Raw genomic sequence first — 18,954 nt, forward strand, 5'->3', positions numbered from 1 at the left:
CCCTTCGGTTGCTCACGCACATCATCAGGTATAGAATCAACTGCCACTCCTGGGGAGGCATTGGCTCCTTGGCCAGTTCTTGGCTTCTTCTTAGGTGCTATGTACTGAAAATCAGAGCAATGCACGAGTTAAAGGAGGAACAGTCTTATAATCAGCTTTACCGCACGATCTAGAACATCAAAGAAGGGTGTTATTCCTAAATTTTCAAGTAGTCTCCTAATTATAGATGTGGTTGAAACCACACCGATAAGAAGGGCTCTACTAGGCACGGCTCCGAGACATCCTAGGACACTTTAAAACCTTAGGCTCTAATACTAAGCTTGTCACGACCCGACCTTGGGGAGCGCGACCGATGCTCAACAAAGATAGCCTGGTCGAGCGAGCCTGCACAATCCGTCTACCCAACTCACCCACGAATAAAGAGAAGAATACATTTGATTAATTAGGCAGTAAGAGGTCATGTGAACAACACTAGTTCATTGCTATAAGTTACATCATTAACAAATCTCCAAAATAGTACACTATACAATCATAGTTGAAGTGGAACAGGTGATACGATTACAACATTTTTAGTTTAACCTCCCCAAAACAAGATATAACCCACACTATGTCTACGGAGCCTCTAACATAAATAAAAGAGTGCTATGACAGTGCCGGCAACAAGGCCCCGGCTATACCACAAAATGCTATGTACAAAGGACAAGAGATACATGACCCCGAAATGAAGTGGGGCTCCCCAAGTCAGCTGAGGAGATGGAGTGTTGCTATCATGGATCAACACCACATGCTATCGAACCACCTGCATCCATTAAAGATGAAGCGCTCCCGACAACAAGGGACATTAGTACATATTGAATAGTACTAGTATTTAAAACTACACACTCTCTCAATAGAACGAGTAACAGTAAACGGAGAAGGAAACATGAAATCAATAAGAGACTCAAACAGTATCAAGGTGTCAAGTTAGGGGAAAGGTAAATTTCAAGTAAGTTTTAATATTTTTAAGTTGGGAGATCTTTAGCACCGATACACCACCATGTTTTTAGAACGGAGACCGATCTCAGTCCGATCGGCTAAGCCGTCTCACCCCGCGACATCCACTCACAATACCACCATGTGTGCGGAATGGCGTCCGATCTCAGCCCGATCAGCTAAGCCGTCTCACCACAATGCCGTATGGGTCGACATCACATCACATCTAGCTAGTAATAATCTCATCCCATTTAAGGGGAAACATCTCAACACATCAATCTCATCCCATATAAGGGGAAACAACCTCGTCACATTAACACGGGGATTTACCCCTCATTCCCTCCTACATCGGCACATGTAGTTTCAGGGTTTGGTTATTTTGACCTACCCTTCCTCGGTGACTAAACAATACTCCCAAAGCATTTATTATTCAAAGGATTTACCACTCATTTCATAATCTCTTACATATCATTCATTTCAGTGGCACCAATGGCCATAATGCAATATCATTCTTGGCACATTGGCCGCACATCATATTTCATGCTCCCTTCTTTTACTTACAAATATCATCATGGATAATCGAAAATAAGGCTTTTCAAATTAAGACTTTAAATATACATGTGAGAAAATAAGTGTGTTAGGTACATGGAGATTTCTTATACAATTTGGCATAACAACTTTCATTTGAACGTGAAGTCACAACGTTTTAATACCTAACTCATGCTTTGAACATGCTCCCGAACAACAACATAATATTATAAGAATATTCGGAACACATTTTGAACATATATTTATATATATATATATATATATACACCTTTCGACACCTAGCTTATTCGGAATAAGTAATATATAATGGACACTCGAAACTTACACGAACATCGTGGGATTTAATTCTAAGAGAGAAGTTTAGCCAACATACCTCGCCTTGAGATTCCTTAAGAATCTCTACAATCATAAACACATAAGTCTATCTTGGCATCACAAAACCCCAAGTTCTGGGTGAAATTTTACGAGCCATTACAGATATCATAATTAAAAATGAAATAAAACACAAAGAAACAAGTTCCACCCACATGCTTTAACCAAATAACAACGTATAAGTACTTGTCACCTCACATATATGTTGTTCCCACACATAAAACACGTAGCAAATACACTAACAAGTCCTAATCCCTCGAGTCAAGGTTAACCACGATAATTACCTCGCTCCGCAATCAAATCAAAGCTCAATCGAGGCCTTTCCTCAAAAATTCTCATCCAAACCAATCAAATCTAACCAAATATAGTTCAAACAATTCATAAAAAGTTTTAGAAACTACCCACTAGTGAGAAAGATTCAATCTTTAATGATTTTGGGAAAAGTCGACAAATGTCAACACCGGACTCGCTTGGTTAAAACCCGAGATTCGAACCAAAACCCAATTACCCATTCACTCCCGAGCCCGATTATGTGATTAGTTTCGAAATCCGACCTCAATTTGAGGTCTAAATCTCAATTTCTCAAAATCCTCAATTTCTACCTAAATCCCTAATTTGTACCATGAAAAAGCATGGATTAAAGGTTAGAATTCAATGGGTGTTGATGGAAATGGAAGAAAACGAGTTAAAATCTACTAACCTATGAAGTTGGGATGACAAACCTCTTCAAAATCGCATCTCGGCCGAGCTTAAACTTGAAAATGTTGAAAAATGGGATAAATCCTGACTTTGGGACCTTTTAATCACTGGACGTCAGGCCTTCTTCGCATTTGCGAAGGGCCTGACGTGATCGCGAAAAGCAGCTGCCCTAGTGGCTTACGCGTTCGTGACCGCTTCTCTGCATTCGCATAGAAGAAAAACCACCCCAACCCAAGTTACCCTTCGTGATCGTGAAGAACAAAACACCAGACATCAGCAACAGTGAAAAAATCCAGCAACCTTCTAAGTCCAAAATGGTCCGTAGCCTATCTAAAACTCACCCGAGCCCCTCAGGCTCCAAACCAAACATGCACACAAGCGTAATAACATCATACGAACACGCTCGCGTGATCAAAACAAAATAACACCACCTAAAACCATGAATCAGACATCAAAATGTATGAAATTTTCAAAGATACTTAAGAACTTCCAAATTTACAACCGGACGTCCGAATCACGTAAAATCAACTCCGTTTTGCACCAAAATTTGTAGACAAGTCATAAATAGTAAAATGAACCTATACCATGTTCTGGAACCGAAATCCGAACACGATAGCAACAAAATCAATATACGGTAAAACTTAGGAATTCTTTAAATCGTTAAATTACTAGTTTTCAACCAATCACGTTAAATCAAGCTAGGGACTTCCGAATTCAATTCCGGTCATACACCCAAGTCCAAAATCACGACATGGACCCATCAGAACCGTCAAAATATTGATCTGGGCCCGTTTACACAAAATATTGACCGTAGTCATCTCAAATTATTTTAAGGCTAAAATTCACATTTTTTTCAATTTTTCACATAAACGTTTCCTGGAAAGAGACACGGATTGCACACTCAAATCGAGGAATGCTAAACGAAGCTATTCGAGAACACGACTAGGCTCCGAAAAATCTAACCTCATGAACTGAGTGGCCAAGGCTTGAATATCTGATGCTAGCGGTCTCTCACCTACCGGAATATACACAAGGCTACCCATACTCACAGCCTTTCTACTCAAGGCATCGACCATCACTTTGGCCTTCCCGGGATGATACAAAATGGTGATATTATAGTCTTTCAATAGCTCCAACCACCTTCTCTGCCTCAAGTTGAGATCCTTTTTTTGAACAAATACTGTAGACTCCGATTATCCGTGAACACCTCACATGACATGCCGTACAGGTAATGCCTCCAAATCTTCAGTTAATGAACAATTGCTGCAAACTCTAAGTCATGAAGATTGTAATTCTTCTCATGAACCTTCAATTGCCGCAACACTTACGTGATTACCCTTACATCCTGTATCAATACTACACCGAGCCCAATACACGATGCATCACAATACATCATGTAGGATCCTAAACCTGTGGGAAACAACAACACTGGCACCATAATCAAAGTAGTCTTGATCTTCTGAAAGCTCAAATCACACTCATCGGACCACCTGAATGGAGCATCCTTCTGGGTCAATCTAGTCAATGGGGCTACTATGGATGAAAACCCCTCCACAAGCTGTCGATAGTAACCCACCAAACCCAGGAAACTCCAAATCCCTATAGCAGAAGTGGATCTAAGCAAGTTTCGAACCGCCTCAATCATCCTAGAATCCACTTTAATCCCCTCGGAAAATACAACATTCCCCAAAAGGGCAACCAAGTCCAACCAAAACTCACACTTCAAATACTTGGCATATAACTGACTATCTCTTAGAGTCTAAAGTACAATCCGAAGATACTACTCATACTCCTCTCGATTGCGGGAGTAGATCAAGGTATCATCAATGAATAATATCACAAAAGAATCCAAATATCACTTAAATACCCGGTCCATAAAGTACATAAATGTTGCTAGGGCTTTTGTCAATCCAAATGACATCACTAGGAACTCATAATGCCCATACCGACTCCGAAAAGCTGTCTTAAGGACATCTGATACCCTAATCTTCAACTGATGGTAGCCAGACCTCAAATTGATCTTCGAAAACACTTTGGCACCCTGAAGTTGATCAAATAAGTCATCAATCCTCGGCAACGTGTACTTGTTCTTGATAGTGAGTTTGTTCAACTGACGATAGTCTATACAGGTCCTCATCGAACCATCCTTCTTCTTTACGAACAACATAGGCTCACCCCAAGGCAAGACACAAGGCCTAATGAATCCTTTATCAAGTAAATCTTGCAACTGCTCCTTCAGTTTCTTCAACTCAGGTGAGGCCATACGGTATGGTGGAATAGAAATGGGTGAGTGCCCAGAGCCATGTCAATACAGAAGTCAATATCTCTGTCGGGTGGCATCCCCAGAAGATCTATAGGAAACACCTCTAGAAACTCACGCACAACTAGTACCAAATATATGGAAGGAACCTCCGCACTAGAATCGCGAAAATAGGCCAAGTAAGCTAAATATCCCTTCTCGACCATACGCCGAATATTCACAAAAGAAATAACCTTGCTGGTAGAATGACCAGAAGTCCCTCTCCACTCTAATCAAGACAACCCTAGCATGGCTAATGTCACTATCTTGGCCTGACATTTCAATATAGCACGGCATGGTGACAGCCAATCCATGCCCAAAATAACATCAAAGTCCCCCATATCAAGAAGTAGGAGATGTACACTAGTCTCAAGACTCCTAATAGTACACATGAGCGATAAACACGATCTACAACAATAGAATCTCCCACAGGCATGGACACATACATAGGAGCACTCAAAGAATCATAAGGCACACTAGATATGAAGTAAAATAGGATGACACGTAGGAATAAGTAGGGCCCGGATCAAATAGAACTAAAGCATCTTTATGGAAAAATGGAACAATGCATGTGATAACAGCGTCAAATGACTCAACCTCAAGTCTAGTCGGGAATGCATAAAAATGGGGCTAGGCCCCACCACTCTGACCTCCGCCCTAGGGACGACCTCTAGCTGGCTGGCCTCCACCTATAACGGCCTGACCTCTAATGGCCTGATCTCAACCTCTGGTAGCCTGACCCCCGCCTCTAGCTAGCTGAGCGGGCGATGAAGCAATCGGTGCTGGAGCCATGGCACGAGAACTCTATTGGTGCATGCCTCCCTGTGATCTGGGCAAATTCTAGAAAGGTGCCTCGAATCTCCACAACCATAACAAGCCTTCAGCTGCTGTGACTGCTGACCCTGGAACTGAACCTGTCGAACTGGATAACCACTCTGATAACTCTGGATCAAAGGTGTAGTAATAGGAGCTGATGATACATTGTAGGCTAGATCCTCTGGATGAGATACATAAGGACCACAATTGCCCGAAGCATCGTGGATGCCTGAAGCGCTGACTTAAACGGCCTAGGCGAATGGCCTCTACCAAAAGTACTCCTACCTCCAAACGACGCACCACTGAAGCCACCAAAATGACGAGGCCTCTTATTAGATACCGGCCCCCTCTTCTGACCACGAACCATCTCGATCCGTCTAGCAATCTCTACAGCCCTCTGGAAAGAAATATCATCTCCGGTCTCTTGGCCATCTATAGCCTGATACTAAAAGTGAGCCCATCAATGAATCTTCTCACTTTCTCCCTCTCAGTAGGGAGCAAGATAATAGCGTGGCGAGCTAGGTCCACAAATCGAGTCTCATACTGGGTGACAAACATGCCACCCTGCTGAAGGAGCTCAAACTGTCTGCGATACTCTTCTCTCAGAGTGAATGGAATGAACTTCTCTAGAAATAGCTGTGAAAACTGATCCCAGGTAAGTGAAGGTGAACCAGCTGGTCTAGTCAGCACATAATCTCCCCACCATCTCTTGATAGAACCGGTCATCTGGAACACTGCAAAGTTGACCCCGTTGGTCTTAACAATACCCAAGTTGCGCATAACCTCGTGGCAACGATCCAACTAATCATGTCGGTCCTCTGAAGGTGCAGCGCTAAATTTAATAGGGAGGAGTTTGGTAAACATATCCAGCTTCAACAAGGCCTTAAAAGACATAGCCGGCCTATCCCCCCCTGTTTCGCAATAACCAACTGAACTACCCCAACTGGCTGGGCTGCAGGAGTCTGAAACTGGGGAGTCACTGGCTCCAAGGTGTGAGTAGCAGGAGTCTGTGCTAATCCCCTAGCTCGAGAGATGGTAGGTGCCACCTCAAATGCACCGGTCTGGGCCACACTCTCCATAAGACCCACCAAGCGGACTAGAGCGTCCTAAAGCACTGGAGTGGCTATGAATTCCTTAGGGACCTGAGTTGGTCCGACGGGTGTGGTATGAGCTAGGACCTCCTCCTCATGATAAATCTGAGGCTCCACTGCGGGTGTTGCTGCTTGAGGTCTATGCTATGTTCTGCCTCTGCCTCGGTCACTGGCTCGACCTCGACCTCAGCCTATACTCCTGGTGGTAGCTGCCACATGGGATTCGGCTACTGTCCAGATACAAATTTTGTGTGTGTTCTCTCTATCTATGAGAGAACAAGAATAGAATGGTTCAATCATCAATGTTATAGTTAAATCACATGATAGAGAAGGAAATAAGTGAAATTTTTCCTAAAACTCCATAGCCTCTAGAAGATAAGTACAGGCGTCTCCGTAACGATCCTCTAGACTCTACTAAGCTTGCATATGACTCGTGAGACCTAGGCAATCTAGTGCTTTGATAACAACTTGTCACGACTCGGAATCCCAACTTCAGGGTTGTGATGGTGCATAACATCAACTTCCTAGGCAAGCCGACGTGAAATAATTAAATAACAAATTTTAACAGTTAAAAACATAATAGTGATATACAATGAGAAATAGAAACCCAGTCTAATACAGTACTAATATAAGTCATGTGACAATATCTACTCCCAGAAATCCGGAGTCACGAGTACACGAGCGACTAGAAGTCTACAAACAAAGTCTGAAATAAATACAATTGTTTCGAAGGAAATGAATAGTAAAAGTTGGAAAAGGAAGGGGACTCCAAGGTCTGTGGACACCAGCATATCTACTTCGAGTCTCTGTATGAAATGATCAAAGATGACGTACCTCACGTACCGCGGGGATCAATACTAGTACCTGGACAAGAAGTGCAGAAGTGTAGTATGAGTACAACCGACCCAATGTACTCCGTAAGTGTCGAGCCTAACCTCGACGAGGCTATGACACGACACCTACACAAATAAACATGTACAAGTATATATAAAGCTGCAATAATAACAGAGAATGATAACGTACAAACTGGGAGGGGACATGTAAAAGAGGGGCAAATATAATAGGCGCGACAAGTAAGAAATCACGAAATAGCCAAGTAAATCATCAACCAATGAAATCAGATAAACCAATGACATGAAAATGGCACGGCATCACCCTTCGTGCTTTTACTCTCGTCCTTACCACGAAATGATGATATAAATAAAATGAAATGGCATGACATCACCCTTCGTGCTGTTAATCTCATCCTCACCATGTAACAATAATTAAATGAAATGAATGGCATGACATCGCCCTTCATGATTTTATGCTCTTCCTCACCATGTAATAATAAATAAATGAGATAAATGGCACAGCATCACTCTTCGTGCTTTTACTCTCTTCCTCACTATGTAATAATAATAAATTCAATGGCACGACATCATTCTTTGTGCTTTTACTCTCTTCCTTACCATGTGTAACGACACGACCAGTCGTTTTGCTTTCTAGGTCCCCATTCCCCTAATTAAGACTCCCCGTATGTGCCTTTACTGTTTTATGACTTGCAGGGATGGTTGACTTATGTTTGGAAGGGTCCGGGTTGCAATCAGAATACTTGGTTACTTAATGATGGCCAAGGATGGATAAATTTGACTTGAATCAACATTTTTAGTAAACAATCTCAGATTCAGGATTTGACGGTTCTAATAGGTTCGTATGATAATTTTGGACTTGGGCGTATGTTCGGTTTGGGGTTCGGTTGACCAGAAGAATTTCGACGCTTAATGTTGAAAGTTGGTTGATTGAAGGTTTTCAAGTTCTTTAAATTTGGTGTAGAGTAGACTTTGGTGTTATCTAGGTTTGTTTAGGATTCCGAGCCTGGGAATAGGTTCGTCGTGTCATTAATGACTTGTGTGCAAAATATGAGGTCAATCAAAGTTGTTTTGGTATATGATTCGGTGTTAGTTTTGGAACCCAGATGTTCATTGTTTCGATAGGCTTGAATTGGGTTGCAATTCATAGAATCAATGTTATTTGATGTGATTTGTGTCCTCGAGTAGGTTCTCTATAAGTTTTTGAAATTGTTGGTATATTCAAACGGGGTCCAGGGGTGACCCGGGTGAGAATCAGATGATTTTTGTACTTTGTTGTTTAGGCAGAAGTTGCTGCTATTCTGGAGTCTTCGCACCTGCGGGGTGTTTGGCTGTAGGTGTGGACACGCAGGTGCGCGTGGCTCATCACGGAAGCGGAAGTGGAAGACAAGGCCAGTGTTCGCAGGTGTGGAAGTCTTGGCATAGATGTGCATCCGCAGGCATAAGGCTCTTCCGTAGAAGCGGAAGTGTGAGGGGCTGATGTGGGATCGCAGGTGCGATCCATTTCCCTACAGAAGCGGGCTTGCCAAAGCAAGAATTGCTCCGCAGAAGCGAGGGGAGCTGGCTTTGGCAAGGAATGCACCTGTGATGGAGTTTTCCGCAGGTTCGGGGATGCAGATGTTACAGTTTGGCCGTAGGTGCGAAAATCACTAGGCAGTGGAGTGCTTTTAATTCGAGACTTAGCCTATTTTCCACACACTTTCACTTGGTTTTGGGCGATTTTGAGAGAACTTTTGAGGGGGATTCTCATCAACATCACAAATTAAGTAAACTCTACCCATTTTAAAGTTAAATACGCGAATTATAGGTATATTAAACATGGGAAATTAGTGAAACTTGTGGGATTATTTGAAAACCCTGGGGTTTAGGTGAAATTGAGATTTGATCATGGATTTGGTTGTGTAAATTGGAATAAATTATATATTTGTGTTCGTAAGGTTATGGGTAATATTTATTTAAAAATATTTTCAAAATCTGAGTACGTGGGCGTGGGGATGAATTTTAGGAAACTTTCAATTTGGGTTGGGTAATTACTCAAATAGTTAAATTATAGACTTATGAGAATATATTGATTAATTTATACAATATTTGGATAGCTTCGGATTGCGTGGCACCGATTTGAGGCTTTAGTGTGAATTGTGGACTATGAAGAGAACTTGAAAATGAAATAAGTCTCTTGCCTAACCTTGTAAGAGGGAATTCTCCCTGTAGGTACTATTAATGATTGTTTTTCTAATAATTGTGGGTGCTACATGCGCACGATGTGACGAGAGTCCACATGTAGTTAAAAATGATACTTATGTCCGGGTAGTTTTAGGACTCTACTATGTATTACTTGTATTATTTGTACTCAACTTATTTGTACTCAACTTGTTAGTTTATCTCCTTAAATTATATTTGAAGATTGGATGTAGGATATGTAAAGACTGAGCTTCACTAATTTGACTTCTTTTGATGGGCTACTTGACTGTTGGTGGAAACTATACCTCCCTTGAGTATTATTTTACATAGTAGCCGTTAATCGGAGTTCGTAGAGTATTCTCCCTTCCTGTGGATCGGGCCGTACAATCTCGGCATATATTGTGCGTGATATTGCTCGGAGTCCGAACATACTTGATATTTCTTCCATGACTTGAGAAATTATAAATACTTGATGGCTCTTATTTGTTGAAATTAGTATGTAGTAGTTGGAGACTCTAACCGATATTTAGTTAAAGAACCACTTATTTATTGTTCCTTTATTTGTCATTTTTGATGTACTCCCTGCCTATTCATAATTTGTGCACTTTATTAATTGACCCTTAGTCAGTGTCGATGTCGATCCGTCGTTACTACTTCTTTGAGATTAGACTTGATACTTACTAGGTACATGTTGTTTATGTACTCACGCTACACTTATGCCTAATCGTATAGGATCTGAGGTAGGTGCATCTGGCGGCCTTTCAGGCGCGTATCCCCGCTCACCAGAGGCTTAGTGGTGAGCTGCTCTTTATGCCCGTTATGCAGCACCCGGAGTCTCTTCTCATTGTATTTATTTTCTGTCTATCATACTCCAGTCAATAGTATATGAGGTTCTATATATTCTACTAGTTTGCTCATGCACTTGTGACACCGGATGTTTGGGAGTATTCTAGTAGACATTTTTTAGTTTTGGGTATTAAATTTTCTATTTTACTCTTTCGTTATTTTATTCTTTACATTACTTCAATCACCTATTAATCATCCTCTTATTTAATAAAATCAATTACCTTAAAAAATATTAAAATGAACATTTACATAGATAGATCACCGTTGGCTTGCCTAGCGGCGACGTTGGGCGCCGTCACGACCTATAGTGGGAATTTTGGTCGTGACAGCTTGGTATTAGAGCACTAGGTTCACATAGGTCTCACAAGTCATGAACATGCCTAATAGAGTCTTGTAGATCAGTGCGGAGACGTCCGTACTTATCTTCGAGAGGCAATAGGGTGTTAGGAAACTTCTATTTCTTCATCTCCTATCATGCAATTGATGTTATGCTAAGTATCTTTCTCTTATTCTATCACATATGGTGAGAACGCGTGCAGCAGATGTTGCTCCCCTTGTTGCTAGAGGCCGAGGAAGAGGACGAGGGAGGGCTCCAACTCCTTCTAGAGGACGAGGGCGTCCTAGAGTTGCTCCTGTTGTGCCACCGGTGGATCTAGTGGAGGATCCTGTTATTGAGGAGCAGGGCGAGGTACCTACAGATGAGCCGGCCCCGACGTATTTTATGTCCGCACCGAGATTCCAGGAGGTCATGGACCGTATGCTGCGGTTCATGGACTCTATGATGCATGCCAGTTTATTTCCAGCGGACCGAGCCACATCTCTAGCGGGAGGGGGAGCACATACCCCTACCGCTCAGGATCTAGGGTATGCTGCTGCCATATATCGGATCCCAGGTGCACTACCCGTGGGCGGTGAGCCAGGCTACATCCTCCTACCTTTGGCGGTGAGCAAATTGAGGACCCCCCAGGAATGTATTGACCGTTGCATGGATTGATCATTACAGGGACAAACTGCACAACATGAGAGTATTGGAGTCCCACAGGGTGGACTTTACCACTTTTCAGCAGGAGGGCAGGGCTCGTAGATAGTGGCAGTCCTATCTTCTCAGTAGACCAACAGGTTCACCTCCCTTGACTTGGGACCAGTTCACACATCTCTTCATGGGGAGATATATCCCTCCCTCTCAAAAAGAAGAGTTACGGTGCCAGTTCGAGCAGCTCCAGCAAGGTCAGATGTCTGTGACTGATTACAAGGCGAGATTCTCATAGTTATCTTGCCATGAACTTATGATACGCCCCAACGATGCAGAGAGAGTGCAGAGGTTTATTGCGGGCTTGCATAATAGTATTTAGGTCAATATGGACCAAAAGATTGAGACGGGGACTCTTTATGAGTGGGTTGCGGAGATAGCTCAGAGGATCGAGGGTATTCATCAGAAGAGCCGAGAGCAGGCGCTGAGGGACAGGCGACCTCGATATTATGGAGGGCTCAGTGGTGCGCCGTCTAGGGGCAGGGGTCAGTTTGTGAGGGGCTAGTCTAGCAGGCCCACATATTCAGCACCGCCACCTTCTCGAGGTGCTCTAGTTCGGCCCTATTTCAGCACCATTTTTTGAGGGATCCTACCGTCCACCGGCTATTCAAATTTCTTCTAATGGGTGTTTAGGTCCCCAGGGTCAGACTCAGGGGCAGTCTGACCCTCCGCACCAAGAGGTTGCTATGAGTGTGGGGACCTTGGTCGTGTGAGGAGTTTCTTCCCCAAGCTTTGGGGCAAGGTAGTGTAGCAGGGCTATCAACCCATGATCACCGCACCCACTGCCACACCAGCCATCCGTCCGGCCAGGGGGAGAGGGCAGGTGGGTAGGGGTCTCCCTAGAGGTGGAGGCTAGTCAGGTGGCGCTCTAGATAGGTTCTATGCCTTTCCAGCCAGATCAGATGCAATTTCCTCATATGCCGTGATCATATGTATTATTTCTATTTGCGGTAGGGATGCTTCAGTGCTATTTGATCCAGATTCTATGTATTTATTTGTTTCATCTCTATTTGCTCATTTTCTGGGTGTTTCTCATGAGTCTTTGAGTACTCCTGTATATGTATCCATGGCAGTGGGCGATTCTGTTGTTGTGGATCAGATTAACCGGTCATGTATCGTAACTTTTTGTGGTTATGAGACCAGAGTGGATCTTCTGTTGCTCGACATGACTGACTTTGAGGTCATCCTAGGTATGGACTGGTTATCTCTGTACCATGCCGTTCTTGATTGCCATGCCAAGACTGTTACCTTAGCGATGCTAGAGTTGCCCATATTGGATTGGAGGTGTTCATCTATCAGTACATCCAGCCAGGTTTTTTCTTTCTTGAAGGCTCGACATATGGTCGAGAAAGGTTGTTTGGCTTACATTCGGGATACTGCTGCAGAGACACCCATGATTGATTTTGTGATCGTGGTGCAGGAGTTTTCCGATTTGTTTCCTTCTGATCTACCAGGCATGCCACCAGATCGTGATATTAATTTTTGTCTTGATTTGGTGGTAGGTACCCAGCTTATATATATTCCACCATACCGCATGGCTCCGAAAGAGTTGAAGGAGTTGAAAAAACAAATTGAGGAGTTGCTAGCGAAAGGGTTCGTTAGATCAAGTGTGTTGTCTAGGGGTGCACCGGTGTTGTTTGTGAAAATAAAGGATGGGACTATGCAGATATGCATTCATTACCACTAGTTGAACAAAGTTACCAATAAGAACAAGTACCCGTTGCCGCGCATTGATGATTTGTTTGAGCAGTTGCAGGGTGCCAGGGTGTTATCCAAGATCGACTTAAGATCTGGGTATCATCAACTGAAGATTCATGCTTTGGATGTTCCGAAGATGACTTTTTAGACTAGATATGGCCCCGGTGAGAATCAGATCAGTTTTGGACTTGGTTGTTTTGGCTGAAGTTGTTGTTGTTCTAGTGTCTTCGCACTTGCGGAGGGCTTGGCCGCAGGTGCATGTGGCTCATCGCAGAAGCAGATCTAGCCAGCCCAGGCCTAGGTTTGCAGGTGTAGAAACCTGGGCGTAGATGCGCATCTGCAGGCGCAAGGTACATCTGCAGAAGCGAAAGTGTGAGGGGCTGGTGTGGGATCGCTTGTGCGATCCATTTCTCCGCAGAAACGGGCTCCCAGAAGTGAGAATTGGTCCTCAGAAGCAAGGGTCGCTGGGCAGTGAAGTGCTTTTAATTCGAGACTTAGCCTATTTACCACACACTTTCACTTGGTCTTGGGTGATTTTGACAACACTTTTGTGGGGTATATCTCATCAACATCACAAAGTAAGTAAACTCAACCCATTTTTAAGTTAAATACGCGAATTATAGGTACATTAAACATGGGAAATTTGTGAAACTTGTGAGATTTTGTGAAAAACCTTAGGTATTGGTGAAATTTAGATTTGATCATGGATTTAGTTGTGGAAATTGGAATAAATTATATTTTTGTGTTCGTGAGTATCACGCCCCGAACCTGGGGGGGCAAGACCGGCACCCGGTGCCTCACCTAACCTTGCGTACCATCTTGCGACTAAGGAATTCTGAACATGTGATGTCATACTTTGGCCATGGGCCGCATTGCAAGACAACTACGAATGCTGACTAAATATCAATATAAAGCTGGGCCGACAAGGCCGTCATAACTACTACAACTGGCAAACCAACAAAATATACATAAAAGGCCTACCAGCCCAACATACTGCACTAATTGACAAGATATATCTACAAGCCTCTACTGGTGGGTATACTGTGATCGGAACAACTTGCCGACCTACTCATAACATATATACATATATACACAAGATGTACATAAATATCTAGACCCGGCAACTCCAAAAGGCATGGAGCTTACAGATCAAGCTGAGCTCGGGCAACACTTAATGAGGAGGTCTACCCGTCTGTCTGTCTCAACCTGCACGCATGAAATGCAGCACCCCCAGAAAAGGGACGTCTGTACGAAATAATATACCGAGTATGTAAGGCAATATACTAAAAGCTGAAACTGAACTGATAATATAATAAGTGAAAGAAACTGGAAGTCAAAGATAATCTAAAGATATTCTTACCTGCTAATACTGAATCAACTCTCTCAATATAGTAAGTAAAATAGTTGTCCGGCCCTATATGGCTCGGTATATATATATAACTGCTCTGCCGTAGTAGGCTCGCTCATAGGCACTCGGCTATACTAGGCTTTGCATCTCAACCAACTAGGTTCGCTCATAGGCGCTCGGCGACAGTAGGCTCAGTATATAACTTACCATCTGATCAGAGGTTGCCCAATAGGGGCCTGCCCATCGATTATAGCCTGATGGTAATAAAAATACTGTAATACTGTATATATAGACTCTTTGCTCTCTTGACTGGAGGAAGGAAATGCTCAATTGAATGTTGTACTTACAAGACTAGGAAAAATATACATAAATTCCGGGACATGAATTGTTTCTTTATACCTCGTTATCAAACTTATGTAATTACGAGATCATGCAAAATGAAGGAAGTGCTTAGCATTAATATACCTGAACTGATTCTCTTGACAAACCCTTTAACACCCTTTGATTGCGACAACACGTAACGACGGGTCGAAGTAGGAGAAAATCCATACGTTGTTCTTGAGAAAGATTGTACTGTGCTCTCTTAGAATAGCAAATCCCGTTGCTATTACGCAGTGTAACTTTGTATGAAAATTTACCCAAAATCCGTCACTTTCCTTAGTTCTAATTCACGTTTCTTGTGAATTAGACTTTAAGATTGTGAATTGATCTTTCTTGTATGAAATTGTACCATACTCTTTCTTTGTGAAATGATCATATTCTTGTATGAAATTAGTTGAATTTAAGAAGTCTTACCATAGTGGGTGCGGGCCCCACTAGGTGATGACTTAGCAAATAACCCCTCCAAAATTTGCCACCTTTTTTTTGTGTGAGTTAATACTCATCATCAAGGCCCCTTTGGGCATCCACGTTGCGGGGGGAGGGGGGTTAGACTTATCCAAATGTTGCAATTAATTAGCTAATCTCCCACCAAAAATCATTAATTACCCAATCATCCACATAATTAAGAATTATCTCAACTTACTTAAACTACTACTTACTTTTAACACACATTATACACCTTACTATCATGGCCATGTGGTACCTTATATGGTACTAGTCTATAAATACCGGGTATTTTAGCTCAGCCGTATTTCATCCCAAAATATCGAACTTCGATGAAATTCATTTTCTTCGATTTGCTTACTCTCTCACCTTCACGAATTTACTCATTACTTGTTTGAAATAGCATAAAATGCTTATAATATTAAAATAAACTCATTCCCGAACTTACGTCGATTAACTTTCGATGAAACTTTTACGTACGAAAAATGCGAGATGTAATATCTCATTTTCGATCATTTATCAATTTACTTATGGCGTACTTTCACGTACGAAAACATGTTGTGTAACATCATTCCCCCCTTCGGAATATTTGTCCTCGAATGTTGACTAGTGCACTTATCATTTTTATGTCTTCCAACTACTTTAGTACTCTCCTTGCCATCTAGGCAACTTTTACGTGTGCTTATGCATCTCTTCTTTCCTCTTTCCTCCGATTTTTAGCCATTACTGAAGTTCTTCGCTTGGTATTTTGTCGAACTTACGAATATTTCTATATCTTATTTCATAGACCTGGTTATCTATCCGTATGACTTTACTGTATCTACATAGGTCATACTATACCATAACTCTTACCTCGATCTCTCGTTACTAAGGCCTGCTACCAAATTCAAGGTTACTTTCATTGCTTATCAAGTATGCATAAATCTATGTCCTTTACTGCTTCCACATTACTGTTCATCTTAAGAATGACAGCCTAATCTCATCTCATACTTTATAACTTTTATCCATTCATTGTTGATTCACCTCAATATTGATCTATAATCTACCTCTGATAAATTAACCTTTTATGTAACACTGCCGCTAGGGTTCACGTTTCATCGGGGAACATCTGAAATGATTAGACTGATCCACCTGGGGCGATACCATGCTTTCATAACGGTATCTCACAGCATCCCAATGTGATTCACCTTACATGGGTATTTTAATCCTGTCCAATTCATGGGATCCCTTTCTTTTCTTTGTCAGATAATGACTCAATCGAAGGCCCAAACGTCATACTTTATCTACCACAATTACACCCTCATTCTATTACCAGAGCAGCATTCCATCTCTTCTAAATGCTATTAGTCTTAGACTCCTTTGAGTTCATTCAGGCAATAGTGAGCTTTGTATAACTTAGAGAAACCATCAGCTCTTCTTGTTTTCATGGGCTTAATCCCGAGGACTTATCCATTTTCGTTACCTTCTCACTCGCCCGTTCTTATCCTTACTCCTGTCTTCTAGAACCTTGTCGCTTCACCATATAATAGCTTGCGACCTACACATATTTATTTATGTTACTTGCAACCTTTCAACTTGCTTGCATCATAGATTTCCTTATGTCCTTTTGGAACATCAAGCGAGACATCATATCGTCTCTAACTCTTCTTTACTCTCTTAATCTAGCTTTTCGATACCTAGACCATAGGCTGGAAGATATGCTACTGACGATGCCGCTATTATTCCTAGATAATGAATCCCCATGCTTCTAGCCTTTTATCTGAAGTATGGACTATTCGCGATCTTCTACCTTTGAGTATCTCGTACGTTGTTCACCTTTACCTTACTTACCTTAAAATCTCACATCGTATCTTCTATCTCTTTCATGATCTCCCTTCCACCTAGGTGTAATTAACGTCCATAACTTGAAGCTCTATTATAATACTTGCACCTCTAGTGCATACACAATCCGGTGGGAGCTTCGTACTGACTTCTTATAAGGCTGGTACTTTTCTAACCGGCTTTATCGTAGGGCCGTTATAGAATATGTTTGTTGCACTATCCCTCTTGTACTTCTGATATTAAGAGTGACCCTGTAATTTGCTCAATCACGTTTTCTACAATTTTCTAGGTTTAATAATCAGATTCCTGATTTACTTCATTGATGTAACTCTTTAGTTTCCTCTTTCTTCTGATCAGCCTTTATGTAGGCTTAAGCTATCTCCTGATCTGCGGTTCATAGTATTAGTTATTATGTTTAGCCTTTCATGGGCGCTATGGAATATCCATGATATAATCCTTTAACAATTCGATCTATGACCTGGGCTCAATTCTTTCTTTTAATTTATACCAGAATCTTCCACGGCTGTATATGTTACATGTATAAAACTCCAAACTCTTAACTACAACCATAACGTAACTAACTCCGGATCATTGATCGAATAATTCCTTTTGTTCCTTCTCAGCTTTCTTTAAACGTAAGTTTTTACTTTTCTTGGTCTTTTTTCCCCATTGCGTGTGCATACTTAGCTTATCTTAGTGCCCACACATATTGGAATTCCATACAACTCATATGATCTTGGATATCACTTCTGATTTTACTTCTCGTTCATTAGCCACGGTAGGTGCCATTTTCTTATGGAGTGCATACAATGTTGTTGTGAAACTGTTTTAACACGACCGTTTCCTCTTTAGGTCACTGTGCTTAGGTTGAAGCCTTCTTCCTTATTTCCTCATCTAGTGTTTCATTAGGGTACTTAGGGAGAACCCCTGACTCTCGTAAAGATGTGAGCTTATTACGGACCTTTTGATGTCCTTCCTTACCTATAATCATCCGTAGTTGCTTACCTCCATGCCCTCGTGCTTGTAGGGTTGGTTCTGAACTGATATTTTGACTGCCTTCCCAGTGGCACTTTCTTTTATCCCCGTAACACTCATACGGTACCTTTAACTATCCCGACTCCTATTTGAATATATCTCAAGTATTATAATGATATTACTGCAAGGCTGAATTCTCCATGTTGGAGTTTACTACATTTATCTTGCATGATTTGCTGATTTGTCTGTAACTTCTTGTCTAGTCATGACTAGGCTATTCCTGACATACTGGCGCCTTATCTATCAACAACATCCCGGGCTGGAACCCTTACTTCCTTTTTTTTGACGTCATGCTTACATAACGTTCTAGAATCATAGCATATCTGTAACATTTGGATAAGTTCAATCTCATCCCTTTCTCATTTTTATCGCATATTTACTTTATCATTCCATATTCCCCCCTTTAGGGGAATATTAAGACTTGGAGCTATGACGACCTACCTATAGATATTTTTCATCTTCATCTTTGGCATCCTTTCACATCATCAATGACCCTTACTCGCCTTGCGGTAATCCTTCTC

General features: G+C 41.9%; 1 protein-coding gene across 1 annotated transcript; it reads left to right on the forward strand.

Annotated features, from left to right (window-relative positions):
* The first annotated feature begins 12,034 nt into the window (after positions 1 to 12,034).
* Positions 12,035 to 13,393, forward strand: LOC142163888 (uncharacterized). The gene is made up of 2 exons (XM_075221042.1): positions 12,035 to 12,191; positions 12,780 to 13,393. Exons 1-2 carry the CDS (start codon positions 12,035 to 12,037, stop codon positions 13,391 to 13,393), a joined length of 771 nt encoding a protein of 256 aa, XP_075077143.1.
* The last annotated feature ends 5,561 nt before the right edge of the window (positions 13,394 to 18,954 follow it).

The sequence above is a fragment of the Nicotiana tabacum genome, chromosome 9 (genome assembly GCF_000715075.1).
Source record: "Nicotiana tabacum cultivar K326 chromosome 9, ASM71507v2, whole genome shotgun sequence".
NCBI classification, from domain to species: domain Eukaryota; kingdom Viridiplantae; phylum Streptophyta; class Magnoliopsida; order Solanales; family Solanaceae; genus Nicotiana; species Nicotiana tabacum.